We start from the raw sequence: 25181 nt of genomic DNA on the forward strand, positions 1-25181 counted from the left end.
GTTTCTTTTGGGTCACTCCCAAGGCAAAATAAATCATTACTAACTTCCAGAAATGAAAAGGTTGCTAAGAACATTTATTTATTTTTTTAAGATTAAAGACATCCTAGTCATCTTGAAGCTCATTGATTGAACCACTAATTCAAAAGGAAAATGGACAATTCGGGTGAATTTTATCATGTGCGACAGAAAGCACAAACTAGGTAAGACAGACATACAATTAATAATATGATTTGAAAACTGCAGATACGAGGATGAAATCACTTTTGTCAGACCCAGGTAAAATACGGCTGGGAAGGCATGAAGGAGAGGAGGCTCATGCTTACATGTTTGAGATAAGAACTGTTTCCAAGGACTTTCTAAACACCGCACAAGAAACCCTTTCATTTCCTCCATGCATCTCCTGCTTTGACAAGGTTTATCAGTAGACATTCTTTATGACTGCTGTAATTCAGATGCGATGTTCTGGAAAGAACACTTGCCTAATTATGGGATCTCCACCATGAATTGACAACTCCAGCTTTGAGCCTCTGAAACCAGTGAACACGACCTCTAAGCAGCTTATATGAACCTCTCTTTTTGCTAATAAAAACTTGCCTTTACCCTTCCCTCACTGAATGCATTAGTGGCTTGCCATTCTGTGCATTCTAGGTTATAATCTTCATTTCTCATTTGCGAGTCAACTTTTTTTAAGTTTAACAATGGAAATGATGTGAAGCTTGACTACAAATATTATAAAATTAAGACACCAAAGCAAGTATACTAGTGTGTCTCACTACAAATACATCTACATATAACACTTCTGATCATTAGAAAATGATCCAATTGTGTTTAGAGGTTCAATGACAGCATAAACAGATTTAATTGTGATTATACACCTCATTTCTCCCACAGGGCTCCTCTACTAATGCCTCTGGGAGCTTCATACTGCCAGCGCCAGGAGGGGAGAGGAGAAGAAAGGAAGTCTTCTCTCCATGCCCTCCTGGGGCCCATCTTGGTGTTGTGTGTGGTGGAGGGGGGACGAATCTGGGGTCTCAGTTGCAGCCTCCTCTTGCAGCTGCCACTTTCATCCCCGAAATCCTGTTCGTAACAATCAACAGGAACCCTGAGAAAAGTTAGAGGTGTGAAGTCCGCACATAACCCTGGGCCACAAACTTGGTCCCGGACGCCACAGGACACTCACTCACCCCGGACACACATCCCTGACGGAAGATGGGCGTGTACCGGGGCTCCTGCTGCTTCTGGCCCCTCTAGGAAGAGGCTCTCCGTGGTGGTCTCCCGCGCCCCGTACAGGGAGGGAGCCGCCGCGGGGTTTAAGGGTGCAGTCGGCTCCTAGCCTAGCGGGTGGCAGCTCCCTCCATGATTTTGAAATGTTGATGGATTAACCTTCTACAAGGGTGCTAGGTCTCCCTCTTTCTCCCGCCACCAACTTTAGAGTTGTGGTGTACAAGCGCTATCTTTTCTGATGTTATATTCCATAGGAATATTTTCAGTGACATAATCAAGTTTAAGCGTTAAGAACTAGGGCCCTGGAATAAAATGTGCGTGAAAATCTTGGTTCTACCACTTACTATGTGATCTTTAGCAAGATAGTTAACTTCATTACTGCTGAATTTTCTCATCTATAAAATGTGAAAAATAATAACCGTTACAGAATGAGGTAGGACATACTAGCACAGTACCTGTAAAAAACTGTGGGCTCAACATTACCTTAAAAAACAAACCAAATATTGTGTTACTTAGATCCCGTCAGGACATTTTTAAAGTCATTGAAAGTAAATGCTATCTCTTACAAAGCCTCTTGGTGGGAGATTTTGTACATTTCACATGATCATACATAAAACATCAAGCTCCTGTTTACATTTTATAATGTAAAAAAACCTTACATACTATGGAATGTTTCAGACTTAAATCATTCCTCCCTACCCTCTTTCATATACTATCGCTCTACACTCTCTTCTCAGTCTTTTCTGTAGACAGCAGCCAGCAGCAATGAAATAACATTTCAGGACCATTATTTCCAGTACTAACTTCCTCAGTAATCTACCACAATTGCCAGTAGCCAGAGAATCCTATCACTTTCTGTCAGGAGAGCTCCCTATAGTCCCTATCAACCTACCCCAGAAAGGTGCCAAAAACCAGTAAAAGCCCGGTTATCCTGTGTCTATCCTCCAATTTCTGAGGTTTAGTTCAATTTGAACACATTTTCTCACTCCTAACCCAATTCTATTCTCTTCCTATCTTACTTAAATATCTGGATTCTGGCCTCTTCCCTGGGGTGCTCTTCTGCTTTTTTACTTCCTGGTATGACCTCTGGACACAGATTTTGGCCTTATATAGGAATGCCACCATTACATATGTCCTTATTTGACATGACTCTCTAACTTAACATGAGCATCTAACTTAGTTTTGTGGTCTTCAGTTTTTAAAGGGATGCTCTGAAAACACTGTTCTGCAGTGCACTGTGCAAAGCTGACTTCTTTTTGTGCAAAACTAACTAGGAAAATAAACTAGGACTGATTATCAGTCTCTTTACTGATAAATAAAATAAATCTTTATTTTCTTCCCACACTGTAATCACGCTTGTTTCCCCAGTCTCTATTTCTTTACATTGCACTGCCATAGACTACCCTATTTATTAGGCCCCCTAAATGTAGCTCTTTTGGTTTGACTTTAGTAGTCAATGAAAGAAGGGGTACATCATCAGTCTCACAGAAAGCACACACACACAGATGAAGACCAGACACTGGTCTTTCAGTCTTTCATCTTGCCCAATATTTATTTTTTATTTAATATTTTTCATATTGTGTCATTTCCTCAGCATTTACATACAAATTTAAGTCCCTTACATTAATAGGTTTTCCCTCATGTGAATTCTCTGGTGTTGACTAAGGTTTGAGCTCCTACTGAAGGCTCTTCCACACTCACTGCATTCATAGGGTTTTTCTCCAGTGTGAATTCTAAAGTGTCGAATAAGATGTGAGCTCACTCGGAAGGTTTTCCCACATTCACTACACTCATAGGGTTTCTCTCTGGTGTGAATTCTCTGATGCCGGATAAGATGTGAGTTCAGGTTGAATGCTCTCCCACATTCTTTGCACCCAAAGGGTCTTTCCCCAGTGTGAATTCGCCGATGTCTAGTAAGATCTGAGCTCTCTGCAAAGCTTTTCCCACATTCATTACATTCATAGCGTCTCTCTCCAGTGTGGATTCTCTGATGCCTAGCAAGTTTTGAGCTGTGCCTGAAAGCTTTCCCACATTCATTACACTGATGAGTTTTATCTGCACTGAAAACTGCTGCATGTTTAGCAAGTTTTGGACTCTTGAAAGATTTTCCATATTGGTGAATTTTTTCTCCAGCATAAATTCTTTGAGGGTTAATAAAATCTGAGTTCCATTTGAAGCTCTGGTCACAGGTACTATGTTTACAAGATTTCTGATGTGTGAATTCATTTGAGTTCAGATTTAATCTCCTCTCACATCCATCATGGCTTATTATTTCACCTCTGACTGTATTTTTGTGGGCGAGGATTTTACCAAAACCTTCATCCTGGGCAGATGACAGTCTCTGAGACTCCCCTGATTCTTTTTCCCATTGCCTCTTTACCCTGCCTGCAGACTTACAGATGTCTTGAGATTCACCAGATGCTTCTGATATGTATCCTGAGATTCTTCCAGATGTAATTCTCTGTGATTCAATTTTTTCAAAAATTTCCAGCTTTGGCATGGATCTACTGTTTTCACTCTCATTATCTAAAATAAAAAAGAAAGAGGTAAATATCACCTGTTTGCTGCACTAGAAGAAAGAAAATTTTGCAGCATGCTCAAGATAGTTACATATTGATATGCCCACTTTAATATATGACCTTTCATATAAGAGGAATGATAGAAGGAAAGAGGATGACAGGAATGAAAGAAACATTGGTAAGAACAAGTAATGCCTGCAGTGGTTGGCAGAGAGAGGAATCAGACATGTGAAGCATATATATTAGAAAAGATTGGGAGGAGGATTGCCATCAGCAAGAACTCAAGAGACAGGGGGAGACAGAGTAAGGAGAAGGAACTCTACAATGTTGACTGAAGGGGATCTTGGGAACCTTGGATCTATGATACATTTCTAGAGGGAAAATGGAGGCACTACCTCAAAGAAAGCAGATGAGAACACAAGAAAAGTAAAGCTATGAAGTATGTGTGAGAAAACTTCCATCCAACTATCGTCTATTTCTCTGAAGTATGTGTGAGAAAACTTCCATCCAACTATCGTCTATTTCTTCCTCATATTCCAGGGTTAATCAGTCTTCTAAATCCTGTCATCTCTGTCCGCTAAGTGTCCCTTGTATAAATCCCTTCCTTTACATTTCTGCTACCATTGCTATAGCCTTCAACCTCACCATTTCCTATCTAGACTTTAACTGCCTCCTTGCTGTTTTGACTGCACTTTTCTTCTTCCTAGTTATCCTAAAGATCCTTACTAGACTAATGGTCATTAAACACTGTCATCCTTACATACTCTACTCAAAAACCTTGAATCTCTCTCTCTCTCTCTCTTTTTTGTTACAAGACTAAACTCCCCAGCCTGGTTTCCAAGATCCATTTATGATCTAGTCTTCACAAATCCCACCTTGTAGCTCACAACTCTATACCATGCTGGAGTTGAACTGCCCTTCGTTGTTATAAGGTATCCTTTGTCTACAATATGCTAGGGCAGGAAAGAGGGTTAGGGAGTGCTGTTCATGGGGTGAAGGAAATTTACAATTTTATATAGGATAGATGGAGATGTTTCCAGAACAAACCTGAAGGCAGAATGTGTAGAAATTAAAAATTAATGGTGGCTGGGCACGGTGGCTCATGTCTGTAATCCCAGTACTCTGTAAGGCTGAGGCAGGTGGATCACGAGGTCAGGAGTTTGAGACCAGCCTGGCCAACATGGTGAAACCCCGTCTCTACTAAAAATACCAAAATTAGCCAGGCTTGGTGGCAGGCACATGTAATCCCAGCTACTCGGGAGGCTGAGGCAGGAGAATTGCTTGAACCCAGGAAACAGAGGTTGCAGTAAGCCGAGATCACGCCACTGCACTCCAGCCTGGGTGACAGAGCAAGACTCCGTCTCAGGAAAAAACCAAACAAAACAAAACAAAACAAAACAAACAAACAGCAAGTTATTCTTGGGTTTACTATAGGGACCATTCACACCTTAAGTGATACTGTATCTATGAATCTTTTAAATAGATGAGTTTTAGAACAGAGATGCATAGTCTATGGAAGTAGTCTCTAGAAGTATAGCTAACTTTCTATAAAAGTGTAAAAGAGCTTTATAAGACCAAGAGCATAAGAGGAAAAATATGGACCACGGTCTATGTTACTTGTGAATTATATACTATTTCTCAGTATATCATCGTGTATCTGTTTCTCTTGATCATTATATGTACTTCTCTATGAACATGTTTTGCTTCTGCCCATGTATTTCTTTTTCTTTTGCTTCTTTTCTCTTTTTATGATATTTTCTCACTCATTCACTTTTATTTCCTTTAATTTGGTCATATCATAAAAATGTCCTGTGTTTTGGAAATATTCTGGATAAGGAACAAAATTATCTTTTCCCCCACAATTGGCCAAAGACTCACAGGAAAACAAGTTCTCTCTTTTCATTTTTTTTTTTCTTTTTGAGATTGAGTCTCGCTCTGTCACCGAGGCTGGAGTGCGGTGGCGCGATCTTGGCTCACTGCAAGCTCCGCCTCCTGGGTTCACACCATTCTCCTGCCTCAGCCTCCCGAGCAGCTGGGACTACAGGTGCCTGCCACCATGCCCAGCTAATTTTTTAGTACAGACGGGGTTTCACCATGTTAGCCAGGATGGTCTCAATCTCCTGACTTCATGATCTGCCTGCCTCGGCCTCCCAAAGTGCTAGGATTATAGGCATGAGTCACCACACCTGGCCACAAGTTCTCTCTTTTCATTGGGTAATAAAGGAAAGGACCACCTACAGTTACCAAGACTAGTTTGTGAAGGGAGATTCATTCTCTTGTTTCTTTAGTGATGTGCACTGTATGGCATTCTGCCCCTTACCACAGTCCCATAGGAGCTGGGGTTCTGATGAATCAAAATGGGCCTTGGTTTCCACTGGCTGTAACTGGACACTAAGTGCTGGTCTAGGTGGTGACACTTTTTTCCTGAATATTTCTTGTCCATGTTCATGGGCTTGAACCTGAGAAAAATAAAGTACATTTGGACTTATAAAAGAATCTCTGTGTTAAACATCTTCTAACAACGAAGAGAAACTCCCATAGGAATACAAAACTGGGGAAGGAAGAATCGAGTCTGAGTCATTTGTAAAATGTCACGTGGAATCAAACAGACAGGAAAGGAGACATAAATGCACATTCAACCAATAGCTCCTGCAAGCTAGATACGCAATCTCAGGCCTCTCCTCCCATTGTGGGACTTTATCCATTATGGAGGTGTTAGATCTCCCATACCGTATGTACCTGGAGTACTGCTTTATCAGTGCCTCTTTCCAAATCTTCCACTATGGTCACTGCCTCCTCTCCACTCTCTGGGTAATGTTCATGCACCCAGGCCTGCAAATCTCCTGGCAGGATGGTCAGGAACTGCTCCAGCACCAGCAGTTCCAGAATCTGTTCCTTGGTATGGATCTCCGGCTTCAACCACTGACAACAGAGCTCCCGGAGCTGGCTCAGTGCCTCGCGAGGTCCAGGAGAATCCTGGTAGCAGAACTGCCTAAAAAGCTGCCTGCAGAGCTCCTGCTTAAGAAGTTCACTTCTCTGTAAGCAAGCGTCCTGCCTGTGGATAAATTCTTCCTCTTCTATCTTCACTATCAAAAGTCCTTCATCCTCTGGAGAGTTCTGGGCTGCAGCTTTCTTTGATTCCGTAGCCATCTGTGGAAAGAATATATTATCAGAACTGCTTTGGAAAGGGTCTTCTTTAGTTTCAAGAGTCCTCCTGAGGGATCACAAATTACTATTACTGTCTAAGAAGATGAAAGACCACGTAATAAAAATCATCATTCTCCATTACACAAAAATTTACTGGGCATTTATTGTATGCAAAAGCACTGACATACTTGGTTTGTAGAATACAACTGTTATGATTTCTGCTTCAAGATAGCTTAATGTTTAAATTTAAAAATAAGAATTTAAATTAGAAACAATAAACTTAAATGTAATACTAAATATTAACAAAGTACATGTTATTAAATTTTAAAAGTCACAGAGAAAATAAGGATGAAAAAGAAAAATGATAGAAGTGCTTCATAAAATAGGAGATGGGAAAAATACAGATGGTTGCAGTTGTCAAGGGAAGCTTAATGAAAAAATGAAATTCTGAAGAATAGAAAAGATTTGACTGGGATGTGGGAGAGAAAGAAATAGGAAACTACAAACAGAGAAACAGTCTGAACAATTGGGTAAGGGCAGGAATACAGAAGTGGGAAAGCAAAACGTTTAGTAGGTTTGTATAAGAAAATTATCGAGGCAAAGCTTGGAGATGTCACTGTAGAAAACATCAAATGTCAAGTTCATGAATTTGGAGTTTATCTTTTAGGCACTAAGGAGTCATTGAAGAGGAGTCAATTCTTCTGAGCAGAATGACCTGCTGAACACTGTAGAGATGAATATGTTCTTCATTTCTAGGGTGGGTAGTAATAGGAAAAGACAGAAGCCACTGTATTCATGAAAGTATGAGGTTCTTTTTTTGTTTGTTTGTTTTTTGAGAGGGAGTCTCACTCTGTCACCCAGGCTGGAGTGCAATGGCACAATCTCGGCTCACTGCAACCTCCGCCTCCCAGGTTCCAGTGATTCTCCTGCTTTAGCCTCCTGAGTAGCTAGGATTTCAGATGCACATCACCACACCTGGCTAATGTTTTTGTATTTTTGGTAGATATGGGGTTTCACCATGTTGGCCAAGCTGGTCTCAAACTCCTGACCTTGTGACCTGCCCACTGCCCACCTCGGCCTCCCAAAGTGCTGGGATTACAGGTGTGAGCCCCCGTGCCAGGCCTGAGGTTCTTTTACTGAACATTTCACTAAGTTGACTACTGACTGATGCAATCACATACATTTTATTAAGAATCTTATCACAAGCAAAGTGTTGGGCTATATGTTGTATAGCAATGGTTTACAAGAAAGTCTGAATATAACACTGGGCTTGCTGCCTAATCATCATATGGGATCTTTGGTAGAAACAGGTTCTTAGACCCTACCTCTGGAGATGCTGACTTGGGCCCTGCTCCTAGAGATGGTAACTTGGTCAGTATGGCATATGCCTGGAAAATCTGTATTCTAATATACAGCTTAATGGATTAAACAAGAAGTGTTTGAGTTTGTGAACTAGTTGGGAAGAAATGATAAAACATGGAAATAAAAGATTTAAATGAGAAAACATTTAACATGACATATACATTGCACATGTTTGTTAAATGTTGAATATCGAAGTATAAAATGAATTTATGGTGGAGATGCTGAATGTTCTAACTGTCCTGCGGTGGGAAGAGACTGTGAATGGTAGAAGGTATTTCCCAGAGGTGGTGGGTGTTAGAAATAAATTTTTGGTGCGGCAAAAGAAACAGCACTCAAACATGAATTTTCTCATCAAGGCAATTTTGCTTCTATAGAAAGGTGTGTCTCATAGATGGAGCAATGGCGAGAGCACACCTGAACAACGGAGAGGAAGGGGTTCTTATCACTGACGCAGGTAGCCCTTACTGCTGTGTCGTTCCCCTATTGGCTAGGGTTAGACTGCACAGTCTAAGCTAATTCCGATTGGCTATGTTAAAGAGAGTAGGGGTATGAACCAGAGTGGTGGGGTGAGCAGTTTCAGCAGGAAGGACAGTTATGGAAGGGGTAACTAAGGTGATGCAGGTCAGAGCAAGTGACCAGGGGTGACTCAGGTCAGAGCAAGTGACCAGGGGAATAGATGTGAACTACTGATTGGAACTGGTGGAAAAGGTTGTTTACTGAAACTAGGGGCAAGGAGACGAGGATAAACTTTAAAATGGAGAGCAAAGAAATGAACATACTGACATAATAATTCTTTGAAGAGAAATTTAGAATTCACTGTATTTAACATAGGGCTTAAATTGGACAATAAAGGATGAGAAAGATTCAGAAAGGAAAGGACAGGAACAGAGTTGAGGAAGTGGGAATGAGCAGCAGGTTGATGGTGAGATCAGCTTACAGGGTGTGGTGGCTGGAGTGACTAAGAATTCTACTGCCTCTGTTAAGAAATTGCTCAACTCTAGTCTGAGTTCTTACAATTCCTAACACATACATATATGAATATATAAGTCCTTGTATTATTTTTAGTTGTTTGGCTGTTTTTTTCATCAACTGATTGCTGTTCCATGAGGTTAAGGACCATGCATTCTTAAGTGTTCTTAAGGCTTCATATTTGTTGATTGAATGAAAGGAAAAATTTGGAAAGTTTCAGATGACTTCTGTTTTGGATGATCTGTATTTAAGATGATAATAAGACATCTACTTGGAAAAATATTTCCAACAGAAACAATGATATTTCAATAATGGAAAAGAACTTGTAATGGGAAGACAGATTTTGACAAGTGTTGGGAACAGGCCCCCAAATCTGGCCATAAACTGGCCCCCAAACTGGCCATAAACAAAATCTCTGCAGCACTGTGACATGCTTGTGATGGCCTTGATGCCCTCGCTGGAAGGTGATCGGTTTACCGGAATGAGGGCAAGGAACACGTGGCCCACCAGGGTGGTAAATGGCTTAAGGAGTTCTTAAACTGTGCACAAACAATAGCATGAGCGATCTGTGCCTTAAGGACATGTTCATGCTGCAGATAACTAGCCAGAGCCCATCCCTTTATTTCGGCCCATCCCTTTATTTCCCATAAGGAATACTTTTTTTTTTAAATGCTACTAATATTTAGATGAATTTATTTCTTTTATGCATATATCTATACATTTTTAAACATATAGAAATTAAATTCAACGTGCATTTACTTAACATTTGCAAGAAATTAACTTTATATGAATATTTAATATATATTCATTAACATACTTTTAGTAAATCTTATGACTGGCTTGCTGTCAATAAACATGTGGGTAAATCTCTGTTCAAGGCTCTCAGCTCTGAAGGCTGTAAGACCCCTGATTTCCCACTTCACATTCTATATTTCTGTGTGTGTGTCTTTAATTTCTCTAGCGCCTGGGTTAGGGTCTCTACAACCGAGTTGGTCTCCGCAGACAAGATTCATGAAAAGGGTAGTTGAAGATATCTATCAGTATTAATTCTCCAAGAGTATGAAATAAATATCACAGGTTCAGACTGAACCTTGGAAAACAAACAGTTTGAGTGAGTATAAGAACAAAATTTATCAATGATTAAAAAAAGTGTGTGGGGGGGGTTAGTTCCATGGTATATTAACCAGAGAGTCTCAATCCCTTATATTTTACTGGGCCATTCCTTTGATGTTTCTTGTTATGTTTCCTAGATGCCCTAACCAAGCAGTGTCCTAATGCTTAATGAGCATGATCTCATTTACCATAGTAAGATGGGTATAAAGTAGGCCCATATAATCCGAATGAAACTTCAATTATGCTAAACAGCTGGTTCTACGACATGTTATCTCAGCTGATAGTCCTATCTCCAGGTATTTTATCATTTCTCATCCATTTAAAACCTAGTCCTCCTAAAGTTAGTAGCTTTAATAAATATTTATTGAGCATCTAGTGCCTTATAATACTGTGTTAGGAGGACTTACAAAAACGGGTAAGCAGAAGTGTAAACAAACGCTAGGAGAACAGAGAGGAACGAGTAATTAATTATAAGAAAGGGGGAGGTTAAAGAGGAGGGCTCCTGATGGATGAACATGCCTTGGTGGGTATATGGAGGAGGGGAAGACGGGTGAGAGTTTTGTTGGTGGAGGAGGAGAGAGTCAGGGGAAATCCGGTAGAGACCACAAAGCAGAACAGAGGCTTCAAGGGGCATGCTGGTAAAGGCTCCCATAGTACCTTGTGTTTCTCAAGGGTAGGAGGCCAGTGTTGGTTTCACTGCATCCTCAGTACACAGGAAATACTATTTACCGTGTCGATAAATTTCAGGACAAGCCGGGGTTGTCCCCAAGTGTCCTACAAAAGGGCAGTTACTCTTCCCAAGGGAAGCAGGGGACTGGGGATGGTCGTCACAGCAGTTTCTTTTGGCAGACAATGACAGATCCGAGACATCTGACACCCTCCCCGTTCCACCTGGCTGGAATGGGCGACTCCTCTTACCAGTGACCCCAAATTCAGGATCAGCAGGACAGCCCCCACCCCACGCCACCACGCCCTCAGCGCTCCACTATGACGTCACGCGCGGCGGAGGTAACTATGGAGACCGCCAAACCCTCACTAAATACGTAAGCGTGCCTGCCCTCCCAACGCCGAAGCTGGTTCCACTTTTCTCCGGGATTCCTCTGAGGTCCAAGGTCTAGTCACCCAGAGGCTGCTAATTTCAAAGGCAATATGAGAGGGACTGGATGTTTGGAGGGGGAAACAGGGCTGGACGTCTGGGTCCCCAAACCCGGACTCACCTCTCGGACCGGGCTGATTCCGATCGGACACTTCCGGTGGAAGGACTGAGCGGCACTACACTTCAAGGATTCCGTCCACAGGGACTTGTGAGTCTGCGCAGAAGGCGGGATGCCTTTGGACTACGATTCCAAGAATCCTTCCTGGGTCGCTTCAGGCGCAGACTTTTCGCCAAAGTCCTGAAGCTCTCAGGGCTTGAAGGAGGAGGCGTCTTTTTTCTCCATTGTAGTAGTGTGTCTCGCTAAATAACAGAGGGGACGCTCGAAAAGAAAATGACGTTGGCCGGGCGCGGTGGCTCACGCCTGTAATCCCAGCACTTTGGGAGGCCAAGGCGGGCGTATCACGAGGTCAGAAGATCAAGACTATCTTGGCTTGCAGGGTGACACCCTGTATCTACTGAAAATGCAAAAAAAAAAAAAAAAAAAAAAAAAAAAAATTGCCGGGCGTGGTGGCACGCCCCTGTAGTCCCAGCTGCTTGGGAGGCTGAGGCAGGAGACTCGCTTGAACCCGGGAGGCGGGGCTTGCAGTGAGCTGAGACCACGCCACTACACTCCAGCTTGGGTGACAGAGTGAGACTCGGTCTCAGAAAAAGAAGAAGAAGGAAAAAAAAAAAAAAACATATACACTCGAGCACAAATTTTCTCAGCAAAGCGATTTACTTCTATAGAAGGGTGCGTCTCACGGATAGAGTAATGGCTAGAGCACACCTGATCAAAGGAGGGGAAGGAGTTCTTATCCCTGGCGCAGGTAGTCCCTAGTGCTGTGTGGTTCCCGTGCTGGCTAGGGTTGGACCGCACAGTCTAAGTTAATTCCGATTGGCTATTTTAAAGAGAGAAGGGGTATGAGCCGGGGTGGTGAGGTGAGTAGTTTCGGCGCGAAGGACGGTTACGGAACAGGTGACTAAAGGTGACTCAGGTCAGAGCAGGTCACCAGGGGTGACTCACGACAGAGCAGGTGACCAGGGGTGACTCAGGACGGAGCAGGTCACCAGGGAAACAGTTGTGAACTACTACTGATTAGAACTGGCAGAAAAGGTCGTTTACTGAAACTAGAGGCTAGGACATGAGGAAAACGAGGAAGTTAAACTTTAAAATGGAGAACAAAGAGCTGAAGTACTGACATACTGGTTCTTTGAAGAGAAATTTAGAACTCACTGTATTTAACAAGGAATTCAAAGCCAGCCTGGCCAACATGGTGAAACCCCGTCTCTACTAAAAATAGAAACATTTGCTGGGTGTGGTGGCGAGCGCCTGTAGTCCCAGCTACTTGGGAGGCTGAGACAGGAGTATCGCTTGAACCCAGGAAGTGAAGGTTGCAGTGAGCCAAGATCATGCCACTGCACTCCAGCCTAGGCATCAGAGCAAGACTCCATCTAAAAAAATAAAAAATTAAAAAAAAAATTTATTCGGGAATAGGAAATTGCATTAAAGAATAGACTTGCCAGAGTAAACTATGTTTCTATTCAGGGAGATAAGGGAAGACAAAGGTTTTTAAAAGAAGGATGAGGAGGTTTATGTGATTGTTTTGAAATTATTATCCTTGACTACAAAGATTGGTAACAAGGATGACACCAGTCTGAGGTTAGACAAACAGTTGCTGGGCAGATGTCCTTGCAGAAGTATTTTTGGTGTAAGGTGGGTTTTGCAGTCATATGTGATAGTTTTCTTATGAGGCATACAAGCCTGAGAAGGGCTATGAAGAGACCCTTGAAGAGACCTGGCTCTATCTGTCAGATTCTTGCTTTTGTTTTTATTTTTTAACACTAGTGTGTTGGCTAACTTTTCTAATTCCCCACTTTGCGAGGCAAACGTGGGAGGATTAATTGAATGCAGGAGTTCGAGACCAGCCTGGGCAACATAGCTGGGACCTCGTCTCTACAAAAATTAAAAAAAAAAAAAATAGTCGAGGGTTGTGGAGTGCACCTGTACTCCCAGCTATTCACGAAGCTGAGGCAGGAGGATCACCTGAGTCCAGGAAGTGGTGGCTGCAATAGTGAGCTGTGATTGCACCACTGCACTCTAGCCTGAGTGACTCCTGCCTCTATTTAAATCTCAGACGGTGAAATTGAAGCCCACGCAGCAGGGATGTAACTGAAACTTCACCTCCTCTGCAAAACCTTCCTGCATTCCCATGCAACTTTTCTTCTAAGGCCTTGTTTGATTCATCCCCTTACTCCAGTGGAACTCAGATATTCAAAATGGTATTAATTATAACCACTGGCTGTCATTGGTCCGTGCGTGGCCTTAAAGTATGAACATTTTTTAATCCATTACCTGATCTATAAGAACTATAGATTGACAACAACTTAGATTTAGTACTACTCTTTTTCTAGTCCCTCTCTGTACTACCTCTCATCTGAGGAAATACTATCACAAATTTCGTATTTGTTGTTCCCTTGCTTTTTAACAAGATGATTCTATTAGATATGTACTGTTTTGTCCCTCAAAAGTGGTGGCAGGGGAGTTCACACAAGGGAGTGCCCAAAACTGTCCTAGTTGGGGCTGGTTGGAATTCCAAAGAAAGAAGCACTATGTGCCAAGGTGATCAGTCTAAAGCATTTATTGAGGGAACTGACATCATGTTGCAGAAATCCTCCCCATGGATAGAAGAGAAAAGAGGTGTTCTACCTAGATATGTCTGCAGTGAGGGGGTCAGGGTATGGAGTTTATATGAGGGTTTAAAGAATTTGGCTCAGGGCCAGAGCTAGTTTCTTTCAGTGTTTTTGGCGACAACTTAGATACCTTTATCAGTGCCTGAGAATGTTCAAGACCCAAGTTTGGGTTCAAGCATGCTGGGAAAAATCTGCAGCTGGCTAGGTCAAAGAGAGGTCAAGGCACTCTGATTTTCAGTCACAGAATAGTTAAGGCTCTGTGATTTCCAGTCAGAGATCCTGCAATCCATTTTCCTGATTGGCTCTTACAATTTCACATGCCCATCTCTTCCTATATGTTCCCTGAGCTGGTCAGAAAGGGTGGGATCATTGGCAATTTTTTTCCCCTGGCTTTATGAAACACAGCAAACAAAACCTATGCTAACAGTAAATACAAGTGCACATGACAAGATCTAAAATCACATTTTCTAAAACGCTTGCTAGCAGAGCTTTCCACCAAGGACCCCATCCTGGAAAACATGACTTTGTGTAGACCACTAGGCATACCCTATGCGGTCAGTAAGCTGTAATTGCTTTTATAAGTGAAGGATGGATTGATTAACTTCAGCTTCTTTGTCTGGAATATACACACAATGTTCACTTTTGAAAAGGGCGCAGGTTCCCCCTTGCACAGATGTCAGCATCTCTAGGGCCATTTGGTTTTGTAGACCACTTTTTTCATTGCTGCTTTTTCAATGTTCAAGGCCTCCATACCATGTTTGGTGTCATTCAAAGCTGTGGAGACACATCTCTGAAGGGCTTCCAGCTTCTACATGATATCAGAAGAACCTACTGGAGGCACAAATATAGTCAATAAGTAATCCCACCAAGAAAAAACAGACCTACTCCACTGACTTCTCCAGATGGGCTCATTGAGGGATACAGGAATGGTGTCAGAGATTCTGGAGTCATCCAAGCCACCCCAGGGGAAGCCTGGGCTGGAGGTTAGTAGCACAGAGCCACTGGGTACCATTTGGGGCAATTCAGTATATTCCTGGCCTACAAGACTGTTTGTGATAAATCAATCTGTGTCCTTAAGGATAATGGTGTATTGGCATTGGGCAGTTGGGAGGAAACCTAGGTACTAGGAGAATACCTTAGGTATTACCTGAATGTCTTTAGTGTGATTAAGTTGTTCCTAACAGATCTCTGCAACTCAAGAGACCATCCTTGCTGTAGGGATGAGCTAAAGAAAGCCATCCCACATTTGCCAGTATGATCTCCATTGCCAGAAACTGGTGCTCTTCAGGGCAGTTTTCACTTTGATGGCTGCCTCCTGTGGGACATGTTTAGGGAAAAACTTAAATTTTGTCTATAGTTGTTCAATGTCATATCTCAATCACTCACATTTGCATGTGTGGTGTTAGAGGGATCTAGGGTATCTATTTATATGTATTGTCCGGGTATCCAAGTTTGTACAGAGATCCAGTCTTCACCCAGTAGTAGCTCAGTCCACCATGGAGTTTCTACATGGCTATTCAAGGTCATAAGTCCAAACACTCAGGAGTTAGGTTGGCCATGCAGGTGGGCTATGTGATGGCCCCAGGCCAGGAAGACATTTTGGAAGGATTTCCAGGTGCCACTGGGAATGATATAACAGCAAAGGAGAGGGCAACTCAAGCTAACAGTGAAATGACAAAAATTTGTTAGAAACACATGGGATGTCTCCCACCCTCTGGCATAATAAAACTGGTATTAACTCTGCCTTGCTACAATAATTTTGGTTTCCTTGGGAATCTTCCAGGAGCCTCTGCCCAGTATGGGAAGAGTTGTAGACTCTACAGTGATAGGGTTGGATGACACTGTACTGGTGTCTCTTTGGTTCCCATTGGTATGGGGGCACTGCCTGCCCACTGCCATTGTGCCTCCCCAGAGCCTTCATTGAAAAAGAAAATGAGGGTCAGTTCCAGGGAGATAGTGGCCTCCTGCCTCTATTCCCTCAGGGGATAAGGATACCAATCCAGCATGGTGGCACTTTCCTCCCCAGGTCTCATCTCAGTGTTCCCTGCCCAGGCTTTATGAGGCCAGGGGACTGCAAAATCGGGCATTTGTGGGGGACTGAGTTAGGGCTTAAGACAGTGTCTAATTTTTTTCACACCTGCATGCTTTGCACCAGACTATGCCTACCAGACATTCATAAACTCATTCTCCTCCCGTAACAGAGGGCCCATGCAAGAACATACAGCTTCCATTAAAGCCACAGCCCAATTTGTCAATGAGGGGAATCCTGTCAAGAGTTCAATTCATTCCTTTAAGGTTTGTTTTTTTTTTTTCTCTCTCTCTCTATAAGTCCTGTTCCCTGTGCGTTGTAGGGCAGATGAAATTGCCGTGTAATGCCCTCGTTTTCTGCCCAGTCTAAAATCAGGGAACCTGTGAAATGTGTTCCTTAATCACTGATAATTTTTCTGAAGTACCGTACATTAATTGCAAGTGTTGCAGACCCTGTATAGTCAAGGTCTGGTTTGCTTTTCGACAGGGAAAAGCTTGCAAAAGGCCACTCACATTGCCTATGGATGTGAGTGCATATCAGTATCCCTTCTCTTAGAGAGTGGGCCAATATAATCTATTTGCCATGTGTCAATGACTTTCTCTCCTCTTTTTATGTTTTTAGTGGTCATTGGCACTTGCTGGTGATGGGCCTGGCAACAAATAGGACAGTTCTTTATTGTCTTTTTTACTTTTGTTTGGACACTGGTAAGCCAGCTTGTTGGGCTAGTTTCTACATAGTATGCAGCCTCGTATGACCTCTCTTCCAATATTTCCAGTGTGTTGTATCTGTTTCTTCAGAGGTGATCACTGACTAGGCTCAGGCCAGAATATTCTCTTACATATTTCCATTAGGGGGTGATTGTTTGAGCTGCTACATGGAACACTGTGACTTCAGCCCTTGCTTGCTGTAATTGGTCCCAAATGTCTGCCCATAGTTGTGCTCCCCACAATGCCTTTCATTTATGGACCATTGATCCTTTTTCCACTGCTGGATTCCTTTTGCTAATATTTATATATATTTTTGCCTCATAATTATGAATGGAATTTGTCTAGTTCAATGTTGCCTAATCTCTGCCAGATGTTGATATTAATATTGCTCATTCTGAATACATTTTATAGGTTTTAAAAAATGTTCTGGTAATTGTTTAAGTTTGGTATAAATACCTTATGAACTCTTCCAGGTTTGGTTCTTTTTGGATGTTAGTCCTTCGAAAAGTTTATTCATTCTATGGAAATCAATCTGTCCTGATTTTATATCTGTCAGTTTTGATAAATTTGTTTACCTAGAAAATTGCTCATTTTGTTTAGATGTCCAGACTTTTTTGCATAAAGTAGTAAAACACCTTAGTTTTATGTTTCTTCACATTTTCTGTTTCTGTCGATATTTCCTCTGTTTCTTATTGTGTATATTTGTGCTCTTCTCTTTTTTTGTTAATTAGTTTAGGTAGTAGTTTCTCTATTTTCTTTTCTGTTTGTTTTTTTTTTTTTTCTGAAGGGGTGGCCTGCCCCTCCACACCTGTGGGTGTTTCTCATTAGGTGGAATGAGAGACTTGAGAAAAGAAATGAGACACAGAGAGAAAGTATAGGGAAGGAAAAAGTGGGCCCAGGGGACCAGTGCTCAGCAGACAGAGGACCTACGCCGGCACCGGTCTTTGAGTTCCCTCAGTATTTATTGATCATTATCTTTACCATCTTAGAAAAAGGGAAGTGGCAGGATAATAGGATCATCATAGGGAGAAGGGCAGCAGTAAGACACATGAATAAAGATCTCTGTGACATGAATAAATTTAAGGAAAAGTGCTGTGCCTTGATATGCATATGCAAACATCTCCATAAACCTTTTTAGTGCATAAAGAGCAGCATTGCACGTCCCACCTTCAGCCCTAAGGCGGTTTTCTCCTTTCTCAGTAAATAGAACATACAATCGGGTTTTACACAGAGATGTTCCATTGCCCAGGGACGGGCAGGAGACAGATGCTTTTCTCTATCTCAACTGCCAAGAGGCCTTCTTTCCTCTTACATTAATCCTCCTCAGCACAGACCCTTCACAGGTGTCAGGCTGGGGGACGATTAGGTCTTTCCCTTCCCAGGAGGCCATATTTCAGACTATCACATGGGGAGAAACCTTGGACAATACCTACCTTTCATAGGCAAAGGTCCCTGCGACCTTTGGCAGTGTATGTGTCCCTGGGTACTTGAGATTAAGAGAATGGTGATGACTTTTCACAAGCATACTGCCTTCAGGCACTTGTTTAACAAAGCACACCCGCCACAGCCCAAAATCCCTTAAACCTTGAGTCACCACAGCACATGTCTCTTGGAAGGACAAGGTGGGGGTGGAGAAGTAGTAAATGTTTCTAGCCATACGTGACCCTTGGATAGACAAAGTGGATTGGGCCAGGCATGGTGGTGGTTTACACCTGTAATCCTAGCACTTTGGGAGGCCAAGGTGGGTGGATTAACTTGAGGTCAGGAGTTCAAAACCAGCCTGGCCAACATGGTAAAACCCTATATCTACTAAAAATACAAAAAAAAAAAAAAAAAGCTGGGTGTGGTGGCTGGCGCTTGTAATCCCAGCTACTTGGGAGGCTGAGGCAGGGGAATTGCTTGAACCTCTGAGGTGGAGGTTGCAGGGCGGTGAGATCACACCACTGCACTCCAGCCTAGGTGACAGAGCCAGACACCATCTCAAAAAAAGAAAGAAAGAAATAGTGGTTTGTATCTCTGGATCAGAGAACCAGACTTGCTATTAGGTGAAATCTCATTCTAAATACTGTCTCATAAATACTGGAAAACCTAGAGTCATATCTAAACTCAACAAGGTGCAAGCGATCAAGCAAAATTTTAGGAAGAAGATTACTTCATTATTATTTATATCTACATCTCTGATCCTATTCATTTTATTTACTGGCATGACTCTGACATAGATGTGTCAGACAAGACAGCAATGAAAAGCTTATATCATCACCTCAATATCCTCAGCCTATCCAAAGCCTCTGTGATCAATTGTTTTACACCACTGAGATGTATTTAAACCCTGGGATTGAGTGACTTTTCTGATGTTGGGAATGCTTTTCCACACGGATAGAAAGACAGAAATAAGGCAATCCCCAAACTCAATTCCAATGGAACTAGTATTCCACATTTTATTCTCACAAAGAATCCACTTCTAAGAAGCCGAATCGAATATTGTATTTAGCTGATTCTTATGATCTCATAGAATGAAAAGATTTCATTCCTTACATCTTTAATTAGTTGGTGGTGATTTTATGTCTTAAGGTGAATGCACTATATAATATTAATTAACTAAAGGCAGAGTCCCACTTACTAATATTTTTGAATATTTTTCTTACTAAGCAGTTAGTAAAAAGTAATAGCATTGTGACTCTTAAAAGGGAATCTTTTGTATCTCTCAGGTACATTGAGGCACAAAATAGGGTTCAAACCCACTGTTATAAGAATGCTTTGCCATAATTAAATCATGTTATGACATGTGTTCCCAGCAACAGCTTTAAGATTTTATACATTAAACTTTGACACTTAATTTAAGTCACCATAATCTTTGCAGAAACATACACTCACACACAAATGTTGACACTGGAAATTAAAGGATTGTCAAAATCATCAGTACAGAGGCTGCAACAAATTTTTATAGTAGTGAAGGGTGGATGTGATAATATCTAGCTGGATAAACAATTCTTTGATTTGATAACTAAGAAATAATACTTTTAATCAAGCCAGCATTGTTAGTAAGGGCTTTCCCTCCACCTCTCATAAAATGGGAATTTTAAAAGATGATGTTATATAATGGTTAAAGAAGAACATATAGGTACCTACAAAAGAACTGGAAAGGTCGATACCAAACTGATGATACTGGATGCCTCTGGAGAGAAAATTGGATTAAGGACTGGGACTTTATCTAAAATGTTTTATTTCTTTAAAAATATCTGGAAGAAAATATGACCATAAAGGAATAGCTATTAATTCTGAATGGTAGAGTATACATATTTTCTTCTATTAGTTTTTGTGAATTTCTATGTTTTAGATATCTCAAAATGTTTTAGAAATATAAATTACAAGTTATTTAAATATTAATGTAACTGATATGTACCTCTTATGAGCTAAGGCACTAACGTTAACTGTGTGATAGAGTTTACCTCACTTCATTCTCAAAGAAGTCCCAGGAGGTCAGCAGTTTTATTTGTCAACATTAAGCTGTTGAGAGCGATGAAATAATCTGCCCCAGATTACAGGACTGGGTCATGGAGCCGACTAGATCCCCTGTGATTTCACTCCAAAGATCACTTCATCAATCACAATTCTCACCGTAGAGTTGAGCAGTGAAGTAATTATACTAAATCTGCACATAAAGAGAGAAAATAAGTTGTAAAATTTGACTAAACTAATGTCCTTTGACTTGTTGCACAAAATTCAATATAAAAAGACTTATTGGTTATAAATTGAATAAGGTAGGTAGGTAACTGTCTTGGTATTACCAGCAAAGATGTAGAGAAACAAATCACATTTTTATTCGGAAAATGAGAAATACAGTTAAAATTTGCCTGCTAGGATGGGTTAACACTAAGTTCACTGGACACAGAAACTCTGCTGCCAAAATAAGCCTAGGCCTGGCATCATCTGTACTTACAGGAAGAAAGTGCAAGGCGACTGTGATTGGCAGTGACTGTCTCATTCCATAGTTATCATAATCAGCATTTTCCCTATGAATATTTATCGGCCATAAAGTGGAATATAACAAACCCAAGTTGTTTTATTATTTTTCTTCTTTCTCAAATCAACCAGGGATTATTCAACTAGGATTATCTTCATGAATTTTTCATTTTGATTCAAAGTGGTTAAGCCATCTGTTCACTGCCTTTCTCCTTATATGGTCATATCAATTCAGTTATTACTCTTCCTTATCGAACCTTCCCTTTGTGAGAATTGCATTCTTGTGTTTATGGACTTTAAATAACTAATGCATAATTTTAAATGATATGTGTATGTCTATCCTTACTTGAATTCAATAGAATGGCTTCTAAACACAGTGACATGACAATTTTCTCGTAAGGGCCATACACATTAACTATTTAATTATAGTGTAGCAGCTGATCAATTCTGGCATTTAAATGTGTTACTATTGTTTTGGAAAACAAGACAAACTTGTTTTCTTGAGTGACTTCTGTAACCATGACCAGGTAATATAAATTTCACAATATTTTTAAAAAATTGAACCAAATAATACTCCAACACTAACTATTAGCTAATTAGCTTATAAAGAGCCAGAATGGGGATTTACTGCTTAGTTGGTTTGAAGGAATGGATTATCAGGTCCCAGGGTTAAGAAACATGTGGGCACACTTCATAGCTAGATAGGCTGCTCATTCTGTGCCAAATGGAAAATGAGGTAAATTCAAAGTCATAAGAAACCTAGAAGAACATTTTATGTTTCTTTCATTGACTCTCCATGTTGGAGTTCAAAGTCCCAGTATCAATACTTACCACTCACAATTACTGAGAGCTCATTATTCAACATACTCTCATGCAATGCAGAACTACAGTTCATAATTTTATTCTTAAGATTTTCTAATACATTAAGTTCTACTCTCTAAATTAAGTTTTTGGTAATAACTCCACTAATAAACTCAAAGATCTCTCTCTAGTTTCCTCCTAACATTAATGGTATTACACCACAATCTTTAAAATTTGACCAAATCTATGTAAATAAAGTGCATAGACAGACTGTGAGGTATTGGCATAATACATTTAATTGTCCATGGTTTGGCCACAGCCTAAGGTTCTAGGGAAACCAGATCCTCAGGTAGTTTAGAGGCCTAGGTCACATTTCTTACTACACCATTAACTTACCAAATTTGACTGCAATCTCAGAAAAGCCATGTCTGTGTTGCTTCTCTTTTGGGGACTTCACTTGGAAGTCCAAATGGGATGATCAGAGTGCAGACAAGGAGAGGAGAAAGATGACATTTAGGAAATCCAAAAGAATGGGAAAAAAACAAAGGGGCAACAGTACCTAGCAGAGCTAAATCTGAGTGAATGAAGAGAGAATGTTGATGAGCACGCAATAGTTACGTCACCCGAGGTACAGCTATGAGGTACATCCACATACTCCACCACCCAGCCCCAGATAAGGAGCCAGATAAGAAGCAGCATGAGGGAAGGTGGGGGGTCTCTAATGTACACCCAGCACAGGAAACACTTAAAGATTCAAGTCTGGAAAGGAAGCTCTCCTTATAGGGTTCGGAGTTGATATGGGATTGGATACTTCCTTTTCTGATCACCCTATGGAGTAAAACTTGCTTTTCAAAAACTCCCATCACTAATTATCCCTAACAAGGTTTGGGGGACAGTATGGCCTCAGAGGAAATATCACTCTTCCCAGCACACACAGACACACACATAGGCATGCACACACACACTGCAGATTCACCCAAGAGAGAGACAAGAGACAGCACCAAATCTTCAAGAGTCTATTTTCGTCATCAAGACCAGTACATAGTAATAAGCATTAAGGTACCAAAAGTGGCCACCTTATACTTAGTTCAGAGCAGAACCTAGAGTCATGGAAAAGATGTACCAGGATATATGTGTGCTTTGGTTTCTTTTTGTGTTTCCTATCCTCTACCACTTGCTTAGTGTATGCAGTGCAAAGAAGTGCTATTATTAAAGTGTTTTTACCATTTTGTTTACTTAAGATGAATTTTCTATGCAATTTTAAGATCCTTAACAATAAAGTTTAACTTGAATGTTTTCTATTTAAGACAAATATAGGTATATCAAGAGGAGGGTGACTTAAAAAAAGGAAAAGATTGATTTTTGACATTTAAAATTAATATTAAAAAGGCCAAAAATATTAAAATAATTTTATTTCAAAATTGCCAAATTTGGTATAAAATTATTTCAAGAGAGTTACTATCAATCTAACTGACAAATGACATCAGCTAAGTCAGAATAAATTAACAAGTTTTGGTTTTTTAAAAAGGCAGTAAATAACAGTATGCAATCGTTTCAGATCACTTGATTATCTGTTATAGTCATAAGGTAAACAATATAGAAACAACTGAATCTCAAAAGCATATGTTCTATATATCAAAGACTTCTAAGGGAGATAAATTTTACATTTTACCTCTGCAACCAAAGGTTTTAATTGATGATACACATGAAATACAACATATAAATGCAGTTTGTACTTTTAAAATGTTATTTAAATTTTAATAGTATGCTAATAGTCTACTAACTTCAGTGACTATTTCCAGGTACTTTTGTCAACAGAACAGAAAATATCTGGTCATTAGTTTGTCAAATACTACGTTTTAAATATAAACATTATTAAAGTCATGTAATCTTAATACCACTAACTATATAAGTAGAGATAGAATATATTAGCTAGAAACAATGATAATACTATCATCTCCATTAATTTACAGACAAATGACATGCAACTTGTTTTCTTTAAACAGAAATACTGAAACACATAGAGGTACAGTCAAAATTAATCACTATTAATTCTGTATGCCAACAAACTTCTTGGCATTGTCAGGTGACTATTCCTCCTGATAATTGCTTTCTATGCTTAGATTTAGTTATTAGCTCATATTACTATCTGTTAGCTAATATTTTCTCTTGGAAATTAGGGAAAAATACCTAGAGAATTTGATGCTCTCAAGAATTTCCTATCTGAGATAATGAGTCCCCCTGAGAAGTGAAGGAGATGAGGTCCTTATGGGGCAGTTAACTCAAGAAGGGATATTAAGTTATTAAACAAAGAAGAAAATTTAGAAGCAATATTTAAATTTATTTTTTGCCCCCTCGGTTCTACCCCTTTTATTCACTCTTGGCCCACCACCATTCCTAACTCATTACAAATACATTTAAACTTGTAACTGATGGAACTATTATAATCATGGAAAGCTACTTTCTGTGAAATAAAATAATGCAATCAAAGGGTTATATGTGATGCAAGAAGTACTTCCCAACGTGTTACCATACGACTTAACATTTTGTAATATGACATCATAGAATGTCTTCAGGAAAAGAAATGAAAGCTACATCAGTCATCTTTTCCATCAGATGCAATTACATTTAATTCAATCTTTTTTATTGCAATTTAATTGTTATCATTGTAGATTTTGTGGAAGTGAAGAACAGATTACTTATAATAGTTACATCACAAGTATGTATAAAATTTGATGTCAAATGTCCATTATTTCTTCAAACTTTATTTTTCAAACCTGCTCTTTTTGATTTTCATCCCTTTGTGATTTGTCCAGTCAACAAGTCTTGAAATACCACCATTTTCTTAGGTCATCTATTTCCCTGAATGCTCATATTCAATAAGTTTCTAGGGCTACTTTTAACCTCTGTCTTTCATACCTCCAACTAACTTTTTTGCTTTTACTCATCTTGTGCTAGCTTAGTAGCTCATTAACTTTTGCATGATTTGTTATACTAGCCTGTTCCTTTGTTAATCTCTAGTATCTTGCTACTTCAAACCATCTTTTGCTTTGCTACAGAAGGAGCCCTCCTAAAATATAGGCTTTGTTATGCCTATACGTAAAGTCCTGAAATGACCCTGTCTAGAGAAATACATGCATATTCTTTAATATTGATGTGGTTCTGTGCCAACTTCACATTTTCAACTCTATCTAAAGAGCGCCTATTGTTTTATGCTCCAAATGCATTAAACTACTGACCATTTTTCATAAAGAATAAGATTTTAAATCATCTCTGGAATAAAGAGAAAGAAGAATAGCTTTTAGAGAATGGCTGAAACTCCAGCTCAGAAACAATCACTGCAGGGTCGAAAATTAGGAAGGCTCATTTACTATCATTAGAGAGAAAAATTGCTTTGAAGAGTTGTTGTGAAAGTTAAATAAGGTAAGAAACACTAAATATTTAGCATTGTCCCTGACATACAGTAGCTCTCTGATAATTATCATTACGCCTTTAACTATATCTCCTTCCTTATGATGTTC

The 25181-nt window shown here is 40.2% G+C and overlaps 2 protein-coding genes across 3 annotated transcripts in view; one reads left to right on the top strand and one right to left on the bottom strand.

Annotated features, from left to right (window-relative positions):
* The window catches only part of LOC111525995, a 63207-nt gene extending 61524 nt beyond the window's left edge, over nucleotides 1–1683 (top strand). The window contains exon 2 of the mRNA XM_023191674.3: nucleotides 892–1683. Coding sequence (XP_023047442.2) covers nucleotides 892–1087 — 196 coding nt within the window. The 3' untranslated portion in view covers nucleotides 1088–1683. The remainder of the gene's footprint in view (nucleotides 1–891) is intronic.
* A 1066-nt stretch (nucleotides 1684–2749) lies between these two features.
* Nucleotides 2750–11953, bottom strand: ZNF165 (zinc finger protein 165). 2 transcript variants are annotated; one of them, XM_023191635.2, is made up of 4 exons: nucleotides 11552–11953; nucleotides 6483–6893; nucleotides 6064–6202; nucleotides 2750–3750 (listed from the first exon to the last, which is right to left on the bottom strand). In XM_023191635.2, exons 2-4 carry the CDS (start codon nucleotides 6891–6893, stop codon nucleotides 2843–2845), a joined length of 1458 nt encoding a protein of 485 aa, XP_023047403.1. In that variant the 5' UTR covers nucleotides 11552–11953; the 3' UTR covers nucleotides 2750–2842. The 2 variants fall into 2 exon arrangements, with proteins under 2 accessions (XP_023047403.1, XP_023047404.1); XM_023191636.2 differs by having other exon boundaries at nucleotides 10992–11941.
* Nucleotides 11954–25181: the final 13228 nt, after the last annotated feature.

Source organism: Piliocolobus tephrosceles, chromosome 5 (genome assembly GCF_002776525.5).
Source record: "Piliocolobus tephrosceles isolate RC106 chromosome 5, ASM277652v3, whole genome shotgun sequence".
NCBI classification, from domain to species: domain Eukaryota; kingdom Metazoa; phylum Chordata; class Mammalia; order Primates; family Cercopithecidae; genus Piliocolobus; species Piliocolobus tephrosceles.

Bases quoted from the DNA above. Each gene is read 5' to 3' on its own strand.
- ZNF165 (XM_023191635.2), bottom strand. From the start codon at position 6,893: ATGGCTACGGAATCAAAGAAAGCTGCAGCCCAGAACTCTCCAGAGGAT. The intron at 6,203-6,482 runs GTACATACGGTA...TATTTTTCTCAG, and splicing joins CTGATAAAGCAGTACTCCAG to GTTCAAGCCCATGAACATGG. The intron at 3,751-6,063 runs GTAAGGGGCAGA...TTTTTATTTTAG, and splicing joins CCAGCTCCTATGGGACTGTG to ATAATGAGAGTGAAAACAGT.